Below are 20,056 nucleotides of genomic sequence, written 5' to 3' on the forward strand. Positions count from 1 at the left end.
TCTTTTAACAATAGATAATAAGATATTGGCCTACTATGAAAACCGATTAAGGAAATGGCTAGACTCACATCTGAAACTCAGACAGACAGTACAGACAATATAAGATTTTGTTTTTGGACTTTTATAAGACTGACACAATCGAGCACCAAGTTCTTTTATGGTACCTTTGCATTTGGTTTTGTAAAAAAAGTCAATATTGTAACTATGTTTTATAAGTGTGAAATGTCCTGCAGAGGGCAGTAAAACACCAAGTACCGTCTAAATAGACAAAAAGAAGAAGAAGACGCGCACTACGCAGGTCCGGAACTGGATTATTGCTAAATTAACTGTGTGACTGACTTTCTGACAGTGGCGGAGAACCGAAGGGCTCAAAGGAAGTATTTGTGTTTATTTTTGTTAGTGTTTTTTACAGGAACAGGGACGATTATTACGATTAGTACAAACCGGAACATTCGCGCTGTAAATATATTTGGATTTAAGTGTTGTTTGGTTGTCTGAAAACTCCTGAGACGGTGTGACTGAGGTGATGCAACATGGCAGCAGCTGCTGTCAATCGGTGTTTTCTGTCAGCACTAAGGACACACAGTCGGTGTCAAAGCCGCGGACTTAACTCTCTGGCGGAGAGGACAGTCAGCTGGGTGTCCTCTGTTGTTATGTGTAAGCACGGGGCAGCGGAGGGGGACACAAGCCTGGACAGGAGAGCTCCTGCTTGGGACAGGAGAAGTGGTCGTAACAACAACAGCAGGTCTCCTCTGCTCAGGACAGTATCGGTGGGTCTGGGTCTGTGTGGCGCAGCGCTACTGGATAGCCAAAGAGACAAAAAAGAAAACGACAGACGAGTCTCTGTGGTCGGACGGTTTCTTGAACACATCCTGCCATTAGCTCAGTGTGCTTCCCCTTTTAAACCTGACAGCCCCCGATATAAATACAACTTTATTGCAGATGTGGTGGAGAAGTCCACCCCAGCTGTCGTGTACATTGAAATCGTGGGCAGGTAAGTTGGCTGAAAAGCAGGTATTTGAAATTGTTAAAATGTCAATAAACCAAATGTTACTCTATACAGTTGTTTTTAAGGTAAAAAAAAAAAAACTCACCACAAATTAAACAAATAAAGGAAAAAATAACTGTTGCTTGTTTTATGTTTCATATATTTAGATTAAATGCTTTGAATTTTTCAGTTTAGGCTCTAAAAAATCATGAGCTGTGAGGAATTTCAGCTATATTTACCACTGCAGATGTTTTATTTATTTATTTATTTTTTTAAACATACTTCATATAACACCTTATTTTGTGTAGTGTTACACAGATACAGAGACACCCACAAGCATTTGATGAAGTCATCTTGGGATCTAGTATATTGTAATGGGCATTATTCACTGTTTTATAATGTATAACACCAGATTCTGACACATTGAAATGTCTGTTTCTTAAGAAAATGTGCCCCACATTTTCTTAACACTTGATGTTAAGAATGTGATACAATATGGTAAAAACATTCAAAACGTAACTGAAATTCTTTGTAACGACACAAAATCTGTCTAGAAAGAGTGAAAATAATTATTATCTTGGCAACAGGTCAAGTTATTAATTTACCAAAAAACATAACAAAGGTCCATCCTAAATTGCAGAACTCTGAAATTTCTTTTACTTATTATTCGCAATAACCGAAAAATCCAAAGCATTTAATTTAATGATGTTAAACAGAAAAAAATCACCTGCTTTTTCTGTTTTACAGACACCCATTTTCAGGAAGAGAAGTCCCAGTGTCCAATGGCTCTGGTTTCATTATCAGCAGTGATGGTCTCATTGTCACCAATGCACATGTTGTGGCCAACAAGAGAGGTGTCCGTGTGAAGCTCACCAATGGAGACATGTACCATGCCACTGTGCAGGATGTTGATCAAGTGGCAGACATTGCCACCATCAAGATCACTGCAAACGTGAGCAATAAGTTGCAAAGATATCTACTGAATGGACTAAATGTTCAGTTTTTATTTTACTGGACCCTCATTAGCTTCCATTATAGTGGCTGATAAGGGCTCCACACTATAACACACAGTCCCTTACGAAAGAGACAGTACCTGACAAATCAGAAAATGAAAACAAAAGATGAAAAAAAACTAAGGCCACATAAAGGCTTCGATGTGAATATGAAACTATGTCAACTTGGTTGACAACTAAAAAAGATTCAAAATTCAGGAATAAGCAGGACAAGAAAAATAACCTAAAATACAGTCAATGCTGGCAACATTATGACTATCATGAGAAAACATTCAAACTTCATTCTGGTGCTTGTGCTTTTGGCTTGTTCTAGTTCTTATTAGAATAACAAGGCTGTGACTGATGTAGTTCTCTACAACTGAAACAGCAATATATCAAAAGCTCATGAATAGTCTTCATATTGTCTCATCGGTAAAGAGTTCAACAAAGGACTTCTTTATTTAGAGGTCATTTTGTTGCTGGTCATTTTTTCTAATCTGAGAAATAAAGAGATCTTTATTGTAGAGCGGGGCACTTATAATTATGTATTTTTAGCAGGGAAAAAAAATAGAACATGAGTAGAAATTGGAAGCTCATTTCCTTGGATTGTATGAATGTCCCACTGTTGAACTTCTTTCCTCTCCCCTGACACGTAGAATCCTTTACCCACGCTGACCCTAGGTCGGTCGTCTGACGTCCGACAAGGGGAGTTTGTGGTCGCCATGGGAAGCCCCTTTGCTTTGCGCAATACGATCACGTCAGGGATCGTCAGCTCAGTACAGAGAGGCAGTAAGGAGCTGGGCCTGTCCAACTCCAACATGGAGTACATACAGACAGATGCAACCATTGATGTGAGTATTAAGGATATAAATGTATTTGTTATTTTTGTGACAATGTGTATCTTTCAGTTTATGTATTACCTATTTTAATAAGTAGGAACATTTGTAAATGTTAGGAAAGAAGTGTAGTGATGAATCAGGAAAAAATTAGCCTGCAGAGCAGATTTCCTGTGACTTGTTCTCATATTATGCCCCTTTACGTCATACGTGATGTGATTTGTTTTGCAGTTTGGAAATTCTGGAGGTCCCCTAATTAACTTGGTGAGTCACATGTCCTGTTTACATGTTAATCATCACATTCATGTCTGCAAACCTGTTCTGACTGCTCTGGTGTGTGACTTTTGAACAGATGTGATCTGATCTCATACTTCACCTTATCTGAATGTGCTTTCTCTCCCTAAATTAGGATGGTGAAGTCATTGGTATAAACACCATGAAGGTCACTGCAGGGATCTCCTTTGCTATTCCATCTGATCACCTGAGAGCCTTTCTTGATCGATCAGCAAAAAAAAAGAGTAAGAACGCACAAAAAATCTAAAGCTACATGTCACACCCACTTTCTGTCTTCCATATTCTCCGTAGCCTGATTGTTGTTTGTGTCCATCTTCTCCAAGGTTCCTGGTTTCGTGAGTCAGAGACAAAGCGGCGATACATCGGCGTAATGATGCTGACACTGACACCAAGGTAAATGCTTCAAAATCAGAAATGCCTACAGTAAGACTGAACACACAGTGTAGTTACATCAGTGTTGCAGCACTGTGTTTGAAACCAGATGTTTCTGTTTTGTGCCTCTTACCTCAGCATCATTGCGGAGTTGAAGTTAAGAGACCCATCCTTCCCAGATGTGACACATGGCATCCTGATTCACAGAGTCATCATGGGCTCCCCGGCCAACAGGTAAGACTACCAAGCTGCTGTGGATAAGAATGAGTGGTAAAAGATGCTTCTTGCTTTTGAAGTTGAATGTCATGTCGTATGTTTAATAGTGTTGAGGTGCAATGGATACAGTAAAGAGCATCCCCATATTAATAAAAACCTGAAACGTACCCTAACAGGCGAGGATAACAGTGCTTTTCAAGTCCAATGTTTGACATGAGAACAATATTGGAAATGTATGAACTGCCATTAACCCACAGTGCTGTCACACTTGTTTCAGAGCTGGCATGCTGCAGGGAGACGTCGTGGTGGAGATAAATGGGGTGAAGGTGAACACTTCAGAGGAGATCTACCAGGCTGTTCGCAGCAGCGACAAAATCACCATGGTGGTGCAGAGAGGGAACGAGTTGCTACAACTGCAAATGACTCCTGAGTACACAGAGTGACACTGATTTCATTTTGTAACCACTTGTTGACCTGATTGGCAGCCTGCCACGATTAGTTTATGTAAGAGAAGAAAACTGTGAATGCCAATAATGACAATACATTTTTGTTGTTACTGCAGAGGAAATCACAGCAGTGAGACAGCAGTGTTCGAGTAAAACAATAGGTGTTTGTAGCCATATTTATCAGCTCACGTGTTGCCTGTCTTCTCTACATGTCTGATGGATCTTAACTACACAATGATTTATGTCATTTCTACAATGCAAACAGTTTGAAGCATTATGAACCTGCCAGCAACTAAACACTTCAGTATTTATTCCCAGGTTTTTCTGAGTACAATAAACAATGTGTTTTGTACCTCAACAAAGCATTTCATCAATTCTTACTGGAAAGAGTAAGAAAACTAGTCAGTGTCATTTAAAGATTTGAGTTTGTATGGTCCAAAATCCAGTATTTGTAAACTAAGTTCATGAGACCTGAAACAATGCACTTTATTAAAGCCATTTAATGTTAGACAGATACAGGAAGCATGAGAGACCCAACAATGTGGCATGGAGAGATGGTGATAAACCGACTACCATTAACAGAGCAAACAAGTTTGACAACTCACGAATGCTGCTATGATGACGATGATTACACAAGTAAAATCTGAATGGTTGAGATCCACTTATTTAGACAGACAGTTTTGTATGTCACGCACAGTAAAAACCAAAAACATGAATTCATTTCATGTTAAGAGCAAAACACCAGTTGTCCATGATGAGAAGCAAACAAAAAGTGAAGAGATTACTCTCAGATTTTGAGAGTACAGGTCAAAGCTGTGAAGCCATACTGAGTAGATTAAAATTTCCCTGGTATATGTACAGTAACACACACTTACAGTAAAGTAATAAAGTGACATGTACTGGACTGCTACACAATTAAATGTATTTACCTCAAAGACTGATAGCTATTAAATGGAGATAACATTCAAACAACTTTAGGTTTAAACAATATTTTCATACTTCTGGACTAGAGACATCTTGTTAAGTACGAGTACTACAACATACAAGTATGGGAGGAAAAATAAAATTGTTCAAATCCCATCAAAACTACTTTTAAAAAGGCTTAATATATATTGCTGGTAATATTTTTCTTTTTAAGAAAATATAAATTGTGCGACTGAAGCTTACAATACACTGCTGGCAGTAGCGCCAGGTTCTGTGGTGACCTGCTGGAGAAGGGTCATCTGTCGAGGCGCTGTGTGCTGAGAGACTCCCCGGAAAAGAGAGAGAGAGAGAGAGAGAGAAAAAAAAAAAAAAGACATTTGGACATCTCATGATGCCTGAATCCCTTGCACCAAAACTCAGATGCTGCTATGGTGTTTGTCACGGTGGAATGCTGCAGATATCACATGATGTGCACAAACAGCAGCCAAACTATAATCAAACTCATACAGATACATAAATAAGGGGTGGTGGGGTGGGGGGGCTTGGAGAGGGAGTGACAATGTGGGGGAGAAATTGTAGTGTCCAGTCTAGTCCAGCAGTGAGCAGGCTAAGCATTGACTCAGTTGACGTGGTCCAGTGCGCGCAGCAGCTCCTCCCCCTGCAGCAGGTACTGACGGCCTTGCAAGGGGGCGTTGACCTCGCAGTCGTAGCGGGTGAGCTGTGGCAGGGTAAAGAGAGTATTGGTGCCCTCTGATGTGCTGCCCAGCAGTCGACTTGCCAAATCTGAGCAACAGAAAGAAAGATACAGAGTTATGATTCTTCTGATGATTAGTGTCAGGCAACAGTCTAGTCTAGATCTAGTTTATTCACCTGAAGGCAGCAGAAGTATGGTCCTGGTTGTTCCTGACTCAGAGGCCTTCAGCTTTTTGCCCTGCTCCACTTGTTCCTCAGGCAAACTTCCCTGCAATGATCAATTACAGATTTTCAAACTCTCCATCTATGAATATAAAGTTCCCTCTATGTACCATGTTTGGATATTAAGGACTTACCTGTCCAATAATCTCCTTTAAGTCACCCAGTTTTCTTTTGCGCTGTGCGTTCTGAGCTGCCAAGGTCCTGAGTGAAACTTCTTTGTCCAACTGTGGTGTCCTGCAGCACAGCGATACTGATACTTACTAACCCAAAATAGTAATATGATTAATTAATAATTATAGTGCATTTTGGAGACTTTACCTCTTAGCAAGGATGGTGGCAAGATGAGGGGCGTTTACAGGCTCAGGTGGTGCCGGGGAAGCTGTGCGACTGCCTGGTGTGCTGAATGGGGAGCTGGGATAGCTGCTGACATCTTGTGTGACATGGACTGGAGAGCTTTTGAGGGATTTGACTGGTCCACAAGACAGAGGCTCTTCTTGGGTCAGACTGCGCAGCTGGAAGTCATCGTCCATGGGAATGTAGGGAGCTAACATTTCCAGATCTAAGTCCTCCATTGCCTTAAAGGGAGAAAAAGGTCTTATTAATCCAGATAGGGTACTTTTTACTGTTAGACTAACTGTGAACTTGATTTAAACAAAGTAAAATCTACAGTATCTCCTGGCATTATTACCTGTGTGGTGAAGGGGGTCTTGGGCTCCGTATCGATGGCAAACAGCTTCTCCACCAAGTCTAGCTTGAAGTCTGCGCTCATATCTGAGTCCATGGGGAAACAAAAGTCCAATGGACTGTCAGCCTAAAAATGAGAGGTCAAAGGTCATTACCATCCTGATACATATTGGCGAGTCAATAGTCCAATCTGCAAAATGACAATTCACTCAGTCTTACCTCTGAGGAGCTGTGGCTGGTCGATATAGTGGACGGAGCTGGAGCATAGCTCTCAGATTTTGCATCCTCAGAGGTGGTGGTGGTGGTGGTGGTGGTGATGGTGACATGGAGAGGCTCGCTGGTCGGCAGCGGTGAAAGGGGCAGAGCCAGCCTCTCACTGGAGGAGGGTAGCATTACATCATTATAGAGAGGGACCTCCTTTGGTAGCTGGATTTCTGAATCTGTACCAGAGGACAGAAGCAAGTTAGAATAATTTAATTTACTGTTTAACATATAAACACTTGATTTATGTTGTAGAGATGTTTAAGTATCTATAATAGGGTCACAAACCAGGGCAGCTGAAGTCCAGGGAAATGATTGTGTCTCCGGCGGCCGGGGCCAGCAGGGTGAGGGCCTCAGGCTCTTCTTTCAGCTGGTCATACAGGCTAGCCAGCGGCCGGGCCTCTCCCGCCTGGGTGAACAGTTTGATCACATCCAGCTCTGGAGTCTTCTCCTCCTCCTCCTTCAGCAAGGTTGGAGACATGTCAGGCACGCTGTTCTGAACTGCAGCTTTCTCTTCTTCCTCCTCCTCCTCCTCCTCCTTTTCCTCTTCCTCCTGCTGCTGCATCTGCTGCTGCTGCTGCTGCTGCTGCTGCTCCTTCTATGGCTTCACATCCTCAGTCTGCTCCAGAGACAAGATCAGTTTCTCCTCCTGGATGCCGCTGTAGCAGAGGACAAAGACATGGCAGAGTTAAGCAGCCGTAAGACTGAGTTTACTGAAGATTTTGCAATGGCTCCGTGAGAACTGGGATTACAAACAAGCCACTTCATCACTTCAAACTATAATTTTCTATATAATTATACAGGCCCTTAGCGGGCTCTTTAACTTGAGAAGAACAAAACAAACAGGTTAATACATGACAGTCTCTTCTAAAAACAAAAAAATTTACTCTTTAGTACCTGAGCACAAAGTTGACACAGACAACACACTGTGGCTGGGAGTTCTTGTTGTTATAGATGACAGTGGCTTGGGTTTCCACCCACACAAAGCCTCCTCTCTTGGCCAACATCCGGTACTGTCCTGTGCTGACCTGGCCCTTTGCGAACACTGAAAGCAAAAAGGAAAGCAAGGGGGGAAATTAGAAGATTGATTTTGGGCATTTAGTTAAAAGTTTGGCAAATATAACAGCTGGAGCTTGTTCAAAATGTCAGAGACAGTCCAAGTTGCAATTTAAGTCTTATGCTTACAGTTATGGTGAGTCTTGGTAAGATGGTCAGAGTCCAGAGCGTGATAGTACTCATACACAGAACGATTCAACAGGTCCTCTGGCTCATAACCCATGAGCTCAGTGATCCTGGAGAAGGACAAAAAGATTAATTCTTCCACTGACTAACTAAAGCTTCTGTAGTATCCACAATGAGCACTAGGTGGCTCTGTATGACTGTGTGGGTGAAAACCTTGGTAATAATAGAAAAGCACTACACAAGTGGCTTAAGAAGCTGAACCATGTTTTTATCCATGATAAGCTTCTTAAGCATATAATATCCACTCCAATGAGCAAACTCACCTCTCGTCACAATACGTGAACTTCATGTCCATTGTGTGGCGGCTGAGAAAGGTCTTGGTGTCCAGAGGGACCTCAATGTTGGAGGGGTGTGGGATGGGGTCACAGATCAAAACCAGGTAGGGGACAGGTGGCTCCTTGTGCCCGTTGGTAGTCTGCTCAGTGTGGGTGTCATAAACACGCACGTGACCTGAGCAGTGGAGAACCTAGGGAGATAACACAAGGGTCACAACACATTTATTGTGATTTCCAGACTCCAAGGATACTAAATAGTTTCCTAATGCATTAGAGTAAATAAGTGCATTTATCTAAAAACTAAAAAGGTTACTTCTGATACATTGCTGAGAGTATATTTCCTCAATGATTACAGTAGGCCGTACCTTCCAAGTTGCTGACTTGACATTGACAGTTCGGCCCCTGCTTGTCAGAGTACATTTCATTCGGAGGAAGAAGCTGCGCTCTGTGTTTGGTTCCTTGGTCTTTTTGGAGCCTGAAACAACACCAGGAGTCAGAGTCACAGTTTCAAAAAGGGAAACAGCATCTGTATGGTGAGAGGCATAAGTGTGTTGAAATGACAATAGAGCCATTAGAATTTACAATTGCCTGAATTTTTTTTTTCTTTTTTTTTTCAGTGTTGTATTATAAAATTTTCATTTTCAAACATTTTATATTTGCATTCAGACAAGACATTAGGCAATAAAGCTTTTGCACTGTCGTGAGCTACAGCAAGTTAAATAAAGGAAGTGGAGTTAGCAGCCGTTATAGCTAAGATAATATCACTTTGCACTCGCAATACCAAGCAGAAATGCAGTGTGCCCTCAAATGACCATCTATTGATATAGAATTATGTTATGAAGTACACTTCAGAGGAAAGCTTACTAATGTTTAGCTATACTAATGTCACTTAAAAATCCTGCACAAACTTTTACCAACTGGAAATAGAAAGAAAAAGTAAACTAATTCTATCCACTGACACAAGACAAGGCTAAACTGTGTAGTGCAAGCAGGAAATGTGCCAGTGATGTAGTGTACTGTTCCAGTAATGCTGAATGAAAGGTCACTGAAGTACACACTAGCCAACTCTAATCACTTTGACCTCAGGACTGAAGAGGGAAAATGATAACTGCTTCTGACAGATTCCTAGTCTGAACTTGCCAGCTCAGAGTGAATTGGATTCCCTGCTGATGAGCCCATGTGTATGTCTGTCCCTCTCCATTATAGTGGTCTGTTGTTGTCCCTCACCTGTTCTGTGGACCAACATCTCCCTCAGCTCCTCCTGGTCACAGGGATGTGTGAAATCAAACACGCTGTGTCCAGTCAGGTCAAACTGCAGCAGACAGAGTGAGAACAGAATCTAAGTCCTCTTACCACATATGTGTACATGCAGCTGTTTGTCCATATTGTCCACAGTAGACATTGTGGTGACTTCTTCTAATCTTTTTCAATAAAAGGCTTCATGTGCATGTGGACTGTTTATTGAGCAGTATCTCTAAAAATTTAACAATAACATTTTTGTTGTATAACATTGGAAGTACAATCATGTTTTTTGGCTGAAAAGTTTCTACTTCTGACTCTGTTTCCCACCAGTCTTTATGCTGACAAAACGCAGGTTAAATAAGACTAACCTGTGCCAGCCCGAGGCACTTGTTGACATTCTCAGAGAGATAGATTATATCTCCGTCCTCAGACAGCACCATGAGAAAGCCTTCCAAGGCCTTAAGGTAGGAGCTGTTTAGCTGGATATCCAGCTCTGTTTCCTCCTCTGCCATTGGGTCATCTGGAGGAGATAACAGAGGGGGGAGGAAGGGGGGTGAGAGCGATAAAGGAAAGTAGACAAAGAAAAGAAAAGCATGAGGAAACCAGGCTCAGGTCATCATCAGAAGCCTCTGTTGTCTAAGGAACGTGTTTGCTGGGCAAGACAACGCGACACAGAAATCCCCCGCCCCCTAAAGTATATCTGCAAATGGATCTCTGTCTGTGTGTGTGAACAACTGTTTATCACTGTTTCCTTCCTCTGCATCTCAGACTGTGCCCACTATTTATCTCACTCTCTTCAGGGTGTCCTTTCTTTTCTCCAGCAATGCTTTAAATCATTTAAATGTGATGGCATCCTACTACAAGTAAGTCTAATGAAAATTCAAAATATTGCCTCTTTATTGAATTAATTTTCAAGCTGCCTCTAAAATTACAATGACAATAGCTGCAAAACTCAACTATCATTAGGACTTCACTTAAAAAATATAGATGTGTCCCATGCTACACTGTACATCATCTGGTACAACTACAGATACTGACCAGTGCTGAGCAGCTTCCTCATGCGCAGGTAGCTGATGGTGAGCCTCATGATGGAGGCCTTATCCAGGCTGGAGCTGACACTGTGGGGCAGGGGCAGCTGCTGGGCCAGCTCGTAGAACACTTCCGACTCCTTCCCACGCCGACATCGCGCTGCATCCCTGGACTTCTCCTTCCTCCGCTCCGAGCTCACTCTGCGGGAGACAGGTGGTGGGTCAAAGACAGACTTGTGACAAATTGGGTCTGATTGCACTGTGTGCACTCCAAGAGCTGACATCCCTCCTTCCTGACTTGAGTTTGTGCACAGAGTCTGGTCAGCCTCTGGCCTGTCACTGGTGGGGGAAGGCTGCAGCAGCTCGAGTCCGCAACGAGCGAGCTCACAGCCAAGCCACCGTCTGGACCCCCATCAGACTAATTTACATACATGGCTATCTGACTGAGACCATCTTATTGGCCACTGACCAAATGAAATGGAGTCCACCCCCTTAGAATGATTGGCTGGGAGGACGGGAATGGATTCTCTTGTCTGTCTGTTGGTGCACAGCCAAGCTACAGTGTGACACCAATCATTATGACATTTACGAGCCTGGCTCAACGGATCTACAGGGAGGAGAATCATAATACTAGCACTAACACAGAGAGCGCACATAAACACAGAGTAAGCAACAACTGCAACTACAAGGACAAAGAAATTGTCAGATTTTCTATCATGTTGCATCAGCAGCCCTCATAACTGCTCACTGCTTGTACTTGCTCCATTTCAGATCCTGCATTTACCCAGGCAGTTATCCAAAGTCTGGCTAATGGACTATCACCACACTGTAAACAAGAGCTTAACAAGAGCTGTCAGTATTAAAATGACAAAGGACAGCAGACTTTAAAGGAGAAAATAACTTGTGCAAATCACTTTTAAAACTATGCTCTTGATTTTATTGATTTCTCACAATGGCTTTTAAACTAAGCACTGATTTGACTTTTTATTTGTATTGGTAACCACGTCATAACCTCAAATGTATTTTAGAAGACACTGGAGCAGCATCACAACAAAATAGACTGTACTTCAAAAGCCCCTGGCTTTGAACTGTACACCTAATTGAAATTGATCTGTTATGGACTTACAGCATTGACCAAGGCCATATTGTTATTTGAGGCTCTCTAACAAGAAAATGTACCATCCAACTAAAATTAGCGTAAAGTGCATCAAATCACCTGGCAGGGTTGCAGGAACACTTACAATACAGCTGATGTGCAATACCCTCTACAAATCACATTACTTGTTCTCTGGGGTAAAAAGATACAACACAAGGCCGAGCATAGCATGGCAATGATCTAAGCCTGAGAAAAACATCTGAGTCTGATGAGGGTTTTATGTGCAGAAAATTGCTCAGGTCCTTACCACTGCACTTGCACTGCAGTTGCACTTAGTACAAACAGAAAACCACCTTTCAAAACTAGATATATAAACCTAAATAAGTAAAAAACAAATGCAAAAGTCCAAATCACTCAACACATATTGGATGATAAGTCAACCACAATTCTATGGAATATCTTTCCTTGGTCATCTAATCCCCATTTTATGACAACGTGTAAACAAGAAATTTGGATGGTGCATATACCAGAAATCCTCCTCTCAAAAATATGAACTGTAATATAAACATGTTCCAACCTAGACTCTAATTACAGCTACAACTAGAAGCGTATACATTCAATCACATGTTTGCACATTTGTAAAAACATTGACAAATGTTTACAATATCTTCTGTTGCCGGCATGTAACATAGCCAGAATGTCTGGACATCATAAAGGGTAACTGCAGGGTTATGCAATCTGTTCTGTATTGTATCAACATGTTTCTTCATTTTCAACTCTTCGTTTTGGTCCAATATCAACAGAACATTCACCCCCAACTTACATTCATGTAAATGGGTTAATTTATCATCACAGGCTTAAGTTATAACAAATGATTAACAAGACATTGTGCACAAGTCACACACTGGGAAAGTCATCTTGCTAAGCTACTGGCTAAACCTCTGATGATCTAATGACAGATAAACTCCACACATTGTTACTAACTGTAGTCCCATCACAGGGCTAGATGACCGATTAGTACTAGCCTGTAAACAAATTGTTTTCCTCTGTAGTAGCTGCTCCCCGTTGTATCACACGCCTTTATACAAATCCATTATCCAAATACATGACCACTGAACACAGCGAGACAACATAGAGGACATTTCACTAAGCCTAAAGTTATTGTGACAAACACCAGTGTTTGAGTCACTGTACACAGCTCTATAAACATCTGTAATACCAAAGATTCATAAGAGAAGTAATAAACGCATCTAAACCTATAGATCATAAAGGATAGCAGATAGTGTTGAAAGCATAACCTCTTTTTACAGTGTCCAATTTTAGAACTACAGCCCTGTGACACAATTTTGTAATACAAGCATTTCCTTTTATACTCCTATGTCCTATTCAGTATTGTGATACTTGATTATAAAAAGTAAAACTGCTGACATTTGATGACACACCTCCACTGCCTCCTCAAAATTACAAAAGGAGAAAACACAGCTTTTCCTCCTGACATGAAACATGCAATGAAAACAAAATGCTTCTCTTAATGTTAAAACAAAGCAAGCAGAGAGGCCACCGTTACATAACACTATTTATGCACATGGTCATGCATGCCCAGCAGTCCTCTGCTTGACATGCCTCACAACACAATCACATTTGCAGTTTTGCTCTGTTTAATTAGACTTGCTTTGTTTTCTAATAAGAATGAGTGTATTATATAATGATGCATATTAAGGTAAACAAAATTTATTTGAGTTGTTACCAGATGTGGACAAGTGATCTGAAGATTAATGAAGAAAAAAAACTGTTTACATTGATAATCAGCCTGGCCAATTTTACCCGAGTTGCTTGTGTATTTTGTTACTGGGGGTTGACCTGTTTCACTAGAGAAATGTTCTCACTATCTGTCAGTACTGTTTAGTTTGACAGTAAACATTGCCTTATCTATTATATAATCCGGAGGGAAAACCACAACTAAAATCTTTACCCAATATGGGAGGAAAAGCAAAGCAAGACTGAAAATAAATCAATTTCCCAGTAAAATCAACCCTGGGCATTATAATCAGCCACTCGAGGACATATTTGAAAACAGCTTGGCAGGGGTTGATTGTAATGGTTCATTGGCACTGATGTTAGATACTTTCCTCTGTTCAGAAACTCAGTAACTAATTGATCATCTAAATATATAAAATACAGACGGGAAACCTTTACTTACAGTATTAATATACCCATTTTTATTTATCTATTTTCTTTGATGAAGACCTGTATAGTTTTTGTTTGACTCTGCCGGGTTTTCATTACATAAAGCTATACAAACTCTGTTCAAATGGTACTGTGACAACACATTAGCTAGTTCCATTCACTGTTGAAGATGGTTAAAATTCAAAAAATGCCCAAAAGGAAAAAAATAAAACAAACCCATTGTTGTTCCTGAGATTTTCACCAGCAGTAGCTTTGTGCCTCACAAGAAGGTTAATTTGCTAGTATACAATAATAATAATTTACCGCTTCCAGTAGGGACTCTATCCTGTCCTTCTCCACTGGGAGGTGCAGTCCTGGCAAAAATCCTCAAGATTACAAATATTATAAACCATTTAAAAAACTTAATATAACTCAGATTACATCCTCCTGTGCAAAAGACTATTTCAGCTGATTACATTTAGCCCACAAACAGCCACAAAGTCCAACATATGTAATAGGTTACATTCTTCATAAAAAAGAGCCTCTCATTTGGGACTTGGGCTAGTCTGACTCAACCGATATGGATTGTACAAATCTGCCTCCAACTGATCAAGCATTTTACTTTCATCAGCTTCCTGTGCGTTGCCATTTACTTGCTTCATCTCTGATGTGCCTTCAGTGAAAAGGGGGTACTTTGGACTTTTTGAAAGACTGCCTTGGAAAAACTGACCTATACTTTGTATAGACACATGAGATTAATGTTGTTGATTCTTCTGCGTTAGACTAGAAATGCAATTTTGCAGGGAATTAGTTTACTGGAGCCTAAAAGGCATTTAAGCCTTTTTGTGAAAAAGGAAAGATAGATGCCTGAGAGACTGGTACACAACACTACGTTGATTTCTTGAGTCAACAGAAAATCTTTATAAAAAAAGTTTTTAAGTCTTTGAAATTTAACCATCTATACTGCTGACCTTGGGACTTTCAAAGCACACTCAATTAGTTTGCAGCTAAATGAAAGTTTCTCTGAATTTTAAAAACATATAAGCCTAATTTAAAAATTACTTTTCTGCTTCTATAGCGTCACTTTGCGACTTTTCTTTCCAGCCACACATCCAAATATGAATCCAAATTCAGGTGTGGACAGTGAATCCAATGCAAAGACAGTGAGAAAGTGCATAGTACTATAGTAGTAATTGTACAACTGATAAGCACTGGCGATTATATTCAACAAAATTCAGGATGTATGAAGGTATTGTTTTCACGCTTCCTTCCTTGCATTGTTTATGAGACACTGTCAAAGTCTTTTCGACTGTGGTGTATTTATTAATGAAGAAAGTGAAAATTTCAAGGTGTGTATATTTATATAGTTGTTATACAACTTCACATCCTAATGCACAACACAACCCTAGCAGGTACTTTATGGTATTGTGTCCTTCCGAGCATTGACCTACCAGTAAAGAGCATTCTTTCTCCATTATCGATCAGTTCTCACAATTATTGCTTAAGAAGCCTTAACTGCTCTGTATTCATAACTGTTAAATGCCTCTATTACTTTACATTTTTAAACACAGTAACATGCGAGCTTAACTAACTACAATAGTCACCCTTTATAAAACAGTGATTTAGCAGTCTAAGCCTTAAGGCTTCAGTGCACATTTTATTTCTTTATTCTTGTCTTCAATTACAAAACTTACATGAGAAAAATGTGGACACAAACAATACAAACCTATGCTCTGCACCAACAAGTAACCAAATTTACTTTTCAAGTTCTAACTAGACTGCACACAGGCAGCAAATTGTACTCGAATGTCTCAGGGCAACCTGCAAATTGTCAGCCAGTGAATTGCTACACACATTTGGCCACTCCTTTTGACGTCAAGCCTGAGTGATTAAGAGATGAGACAGAAATAATACCATGGCACCTCACAGAGACCTGCTGAAACTGCATCCAACCAGACCACAACTTTAAATTGTTTCTGAGATAGAATGAACACAGAATTACTGAAACTAAACAGGATGTTGACCTTTTACATGTACATACACAAAGTGTCTAATTAGAAGTTGGCAGAAAGTGAGTGAAGTGCAAGGCAGAAGGCAAATCCTTGAAAATGAAAAGAAGAAAACTACAGGCATTTTAACTGATGCACAACACCTTAATAAGATCTTAATAACAACAAATTTTAGCATGTAGAACTTAAATTCCATGGAACAAATTACACCTACATTGAGTTGAGTTTCAAACACTACTCCCATTACTAACGGATAAAACATTAGGTAAATTTCGGGGGATCTTCCAAATCTATTTCATCTTCATTTTACCATACCAGTTGGTTCCGAAATTGCACAGGAAAACCTTTATGTAAAGCGCATCTTTATACTATCCCAAGTTTCTGGTTAAGACAATAACACTCTTTTACAGCTTTTTCAGCTTTTTGTTGACTGCATATTATTCCACAGTGAAGCTTTCTACTGTTGTCGTTTGTGGAAGAATTTCATTGTTGCCATGCTACCCCCAGCTGAGGAATCCCTACATCCCCTGTCCACTTTTACCACTCTGCTGATCATCTGTTGTTACCTTTTATGACCTTGTTTATCTCAGGACTGACTGTTTATCAGGTGACTTTTTGGTCTGATACTGTTAATACTATCAGGAAGACCTTTTCCCTCCATTTGAATGAGAACAGTTAAGTGTATGCCCAAAGTGGAACCAGGGCTGATTTGAGGAAATAAAACAAGCTTTGCATGCAGAAGTCTGAGTATAAGCTCTTCACCCTCCACCATATTTTGTGCATCTATCAATGACCCAGGGGCCCAGATCAGTAATCTGCTGGATGCTCAGATAAATGATCGCTTCAATCAATAAATACTATTACTGTGTTTTCACTAAAGCTTGTCAGGGAATAGCAAGAAGGCCAACTAAATATTAAACTCAAAGTAAACTGTTGGACACGATTAATAGTTTTGGTCAATGACAACTACTTCCAATACAATCCAAACCAACAATAAGCTGAACAAAAAAAATCTATTTAATTTATGATGATGAATTAATTGTTGTACTTTATTGTTGTTTATATATCAAGCAAAAAGCCACTTTACAATACATTTTCTCAGTTTACTAGTTGAACATTTGAACAAACTGGCCATGTGAAATAACTGCTGTGGAATTTAAAGTAGTTTCAAATGCAGCTGTTTGTAATGTTCGACATAAGTTTACAAGATTTGTTAATTAGGATGATTACTTCTCTAATTAAACTAAACCATGAACCATTACCAGTCCAGAAAATTAAAAGAAATTCAAACCAAGGCCACTTTCACTGAATCCTAAATATTTCAACAGAAACCACACACCACAATCCAGCATTGCTCACGAGCGCTGGCAACTTTACACTGAAAACGGCCAATGTTGGCTCATCAATTCCCAAATAATACACCACCAGTGATGTATTATTAATAAGATAAATAAATTGTACATTCAGAACAGATGAAAATAACGTAGCATCCAGGACTCACAACACCGATTAAATACAATAACGTAGTAACGTACTGGTTGACGAGGTAAAATTGATTTAAAAGCAGATTTAATCAAGGTATACAGACAAATCAATCTAGCGAGACGCTACCTGCATCAACTAGCTCATTTTAGTAGCTTGCTAAATAAACAATTTAACACTGGGTTAGTTCAGCTAGCAGCTAGCTTATGTCAGCTAGCAACCTATGTTAGCTGCTTGCTAACAGCAATAGCGTCACCAGCACACGCATTTTGTCGAACAAACACGCTAAACTATCAAGTAACCTTGAATAAAGACCATAATGTCACAGCAGTAATAGTAATCAAATCACAAGAGATGACCAAAGTTGTGCAGCTAGTCCCTAAACAACAAGATAGCCTGCTACGTAGCATTAGCTAGCACTAATGTTACCTTTTCTTTTCGGGTACAATTCCTGTGTCCATGTCAGGACGAAAGGACCTGAGTTGAGTCTCTCTATCGGTATCAAGCTGTATCCGGGCCCGTCGAGAAATAAACCAAAATCCCACGGTTTGTCACTGGTATGGCTCCGTAAATCCTCAAGCGGGTTACATACGAGTTCTGACTGTGTATATTTATCAAAGAAGTCAAGCTTCTATCCACTAAAAACAGATCATTCGTCTCCTCTTCTTCAAAGACAGTGCCACGCTGGAGAGGGGTTACTTGCCGAGACAATGTTGCACCGTAGAGAATCTCCGGCTCCTCCCCCTGCTTCGCGGGGGCGCGCAATCACATGCTTTTCCTCCGTTGAGGACGCGCACAGGAAAACTGAGTATCCACCACCGAAATAACTGTAATTTTCGACTGAAGTGTGTTTAGGACATTCAACTGCAAGTCTACAACACAAAATGACTAAAATGCTATTTATATCTCTTTTAGTTTTAAAATAATACTCTATCACTATCATATTTCTTCAGTAGGCCAATCCTCCCCTACAGCCAACAGTAGGCCTACTGTAGTTCTAGGGTGTTTTGCTGATAAAGGCCTTGTTTTTTAAGTAAGACTGAATAATTAATTTAAATATTATCGAAATCGTTTTATGTCCAATGCAATATGCAAATCACAGAGGCTGCTTTTTTTTTTGATAAAAGTAAAATGTGTCACAAGATGGGGGGGGGGGGCAGAACTGTCGCTGCTGCCTTTTCACCATTGGTAGTCTTCAAATGCCAAATCAAAACATTTTACCAAAAAGATTTAATATTAAACACCTTAAACTGATTTATGCTGTTTGTTCCTGCCCTCCAATGGCCCATCTATGAAATAAACTCTGCCCTGACCCTTCCTGTTTCCAGTAAGTGAACCCCAGGGGCTCCAACACCCCAGATTCACATGTCAACTGGTTATTGGTGTTTTAATTGACTGCACATTTGTTAAGGAATTCAAACTGGGAAAGTACAATATAATCTAGGTCAGGCCCTGACTTGTAGAGGGGCCCTGTGCTTGTATGGTACATTTTCCAAAATAAAGTGGAATTGTGAATGAAAACATTTGCTTGTGTGTGAACTCCATACATTACGAAAAGAGAAAAGTGATGATCTTGGTTTATGTGACTTCACCTCATTGTACCAGACTGCCCATGTTTTCACAACATTTGAGCCAATGCTGCAAATTTGTATGCCATTGTACACAATGAGCTACAAATACAGAGTTTGAATATAATTGTTATTAGAAAGTAAGGAAGCTTAACATTCTTTAGCCAGATGTGTACACATGAGGGATTTCTGTTAGACTCCACCTCACATTCACTGGCTTGCAGATGGTTTTGGTAATTTTCCTGTACTGCTTTGGAGATTTCTGCCCAGTCAGTCCCCTCCCCTCACCACTGTTGGTCATATTTGGCAGTTCTTCATGCCACCTGGGATTCAGCTCTTACTTTTGAAAAGAAAATGGAAGGAAAACAATGTCCCAGTCACCTCAAAATCTTTCATATCATATTTCATTCCCTTACTTAGAACATTTTGGTTATTACATTTGGGAATGACAATCAGGCAGAGCTTTTGCTGTCACTTCCCAGAACTGTTGGCTGGGAGGGACAACACCTCAGTGTGAGTGGCTGCACTGCAAAGTTTGACTTGAGTTGAAAGAGTGTGGCTAAGAAAATCAATGAAAAGCGTATAATATACTGTACACTCAGTTTATTAGGAACATCTGGCTAAAGCTAATACAGTCTAATAGAACAGCCCTGCAATAAGTCCTTCATGATGGTTAGACTGTTCAGTTTTTACTGAAATTGCTTAAGAGAGGTTTTGATTCAACTTTATGGTAATTTTGGTGGCTGCAATTGTCATGCTGTTGGATTGTATTGCTTTGTATTGTGCATCTACTAAAACGCCTCACTGCATAATGCAATACAGTTCTATAGCACCACAAACTACAACACCTCTCTAGAAGTTTTTAATAAAAACTGAACATTATAATCTTCACAAAGGAGGATTTTACAGGACAATTAGGTTGCATTCATTTTAGCTAGGTGTACCTGATAAACTGTCAAATGAGTGTATAATATATGGATCTTCTGGATTCTCCTGGTTGTTGCACTACAACAGCTGCTG

At 40.2% G+C, this 20,056-nt stretch overlaps 2 protein-coding genes across 2 annotated transcripts; one reads left to right on the top strand and one right to left on the bottom strand.

Annotated features, from left to right (window-relative positions):
- The first annotated feature begins 312 nt into the window (after nucleotides 1-312).
- On the top strand, nucleotides 313-5,427 carry LOC111225343 (serine protease HTRA2, mitochondrial-like). The gene is made up of 8 exons (XM_022750151.1): nucleotides 313-994; nucleotides 1,736-1,940; nucleotides 2,637-2,831; nucleotides 3,048-3,080; nucleotides 3,226-3,334; nucleotides 3,434-3,503; nucleotides 3,621-3,716; nucleotides 3,976-5,427. Exons 1-8 carry the CDS (start codon nucleotides 534-536, stop codon nucleotides 4,139-4,141), a joined length of 1,335 nt encoding a protein of 444 aa, XP_022605872.1. The 5' UTR covers nucleotides 313-533; the 3' UTR covers nucleotides 4,142-5,427.
- hif1a (hypoxia inducible factor 1 alpha subunit) lies at nucleotides 4,627-18,192 on the bottom strand. Its single transcript, XM_022750150.1, is given in 15 exon segments — nucleotides 4,627-5,851; nucleotides 5,939-6,029; nucleotides 6,118-6,217; nucleotides 6,302-6,558; nucleotides 6,672-6,794; nucleotides 6,887-7,107; nucleotides 7,217-7,587; nucleotides 7,826-7,973; nucleotides 8,114-8,220; nucleotides 8,434-8,636; nucleotides 8,811-8,920; nucleotides 9,673-9,757; nucleotides 10,056-10,207; nucleotides 10,726-10,916; nucleotides 17,898-18,192. Coding segments are annotated over 15 exon segments (2,355 nt in total). The 5' UTR covers nucleotides 17,930-18,192; the 3' UTR covers nucleotides 4,627-5,687.
- Nucleotides 18,193-20,056: the final 1,864 nt, after the last annotated feature.

This window comes from Seriola dumerili, unplaced genomic scaffold, assembly GCF_002260705.1.
Source record: "Seriola dumerili isolate Sdu_G_001 unplaced genomic scaffold, Sdu_1.0 BDQW01000149.1, whole genome shotgun sequence".
Lineage (NCBI taxonomy): Eukaryota > Metazoa > Chordata > Actinopteri > Carangiformes > Carangidae > Seriola > Seriola dumerili.

Coding starts and splice junctions, on each gene's coding strand:
- LOC111225343 (XM_022750151.1), top strand. CDS start 534: ATGGCAGCAGCTGCTGTCAATCGGTGTTTTCTGTCAGCACTAAGGACA. Junction 1,941..2,636: donor CCATCAAGATCACTGCAAAC/GTGAGCAATAAG, acceptor CCTGACACGTAG/AATCCTTTACCCACGCTGAC. Junction 3,335..3,433: donor TCGATCAGCAAAAAAAAAGA/GTAAGAACGCAC, acceptor ATCTTCTCCAAG/GTTCCTGGTTTCGTGAGTCA.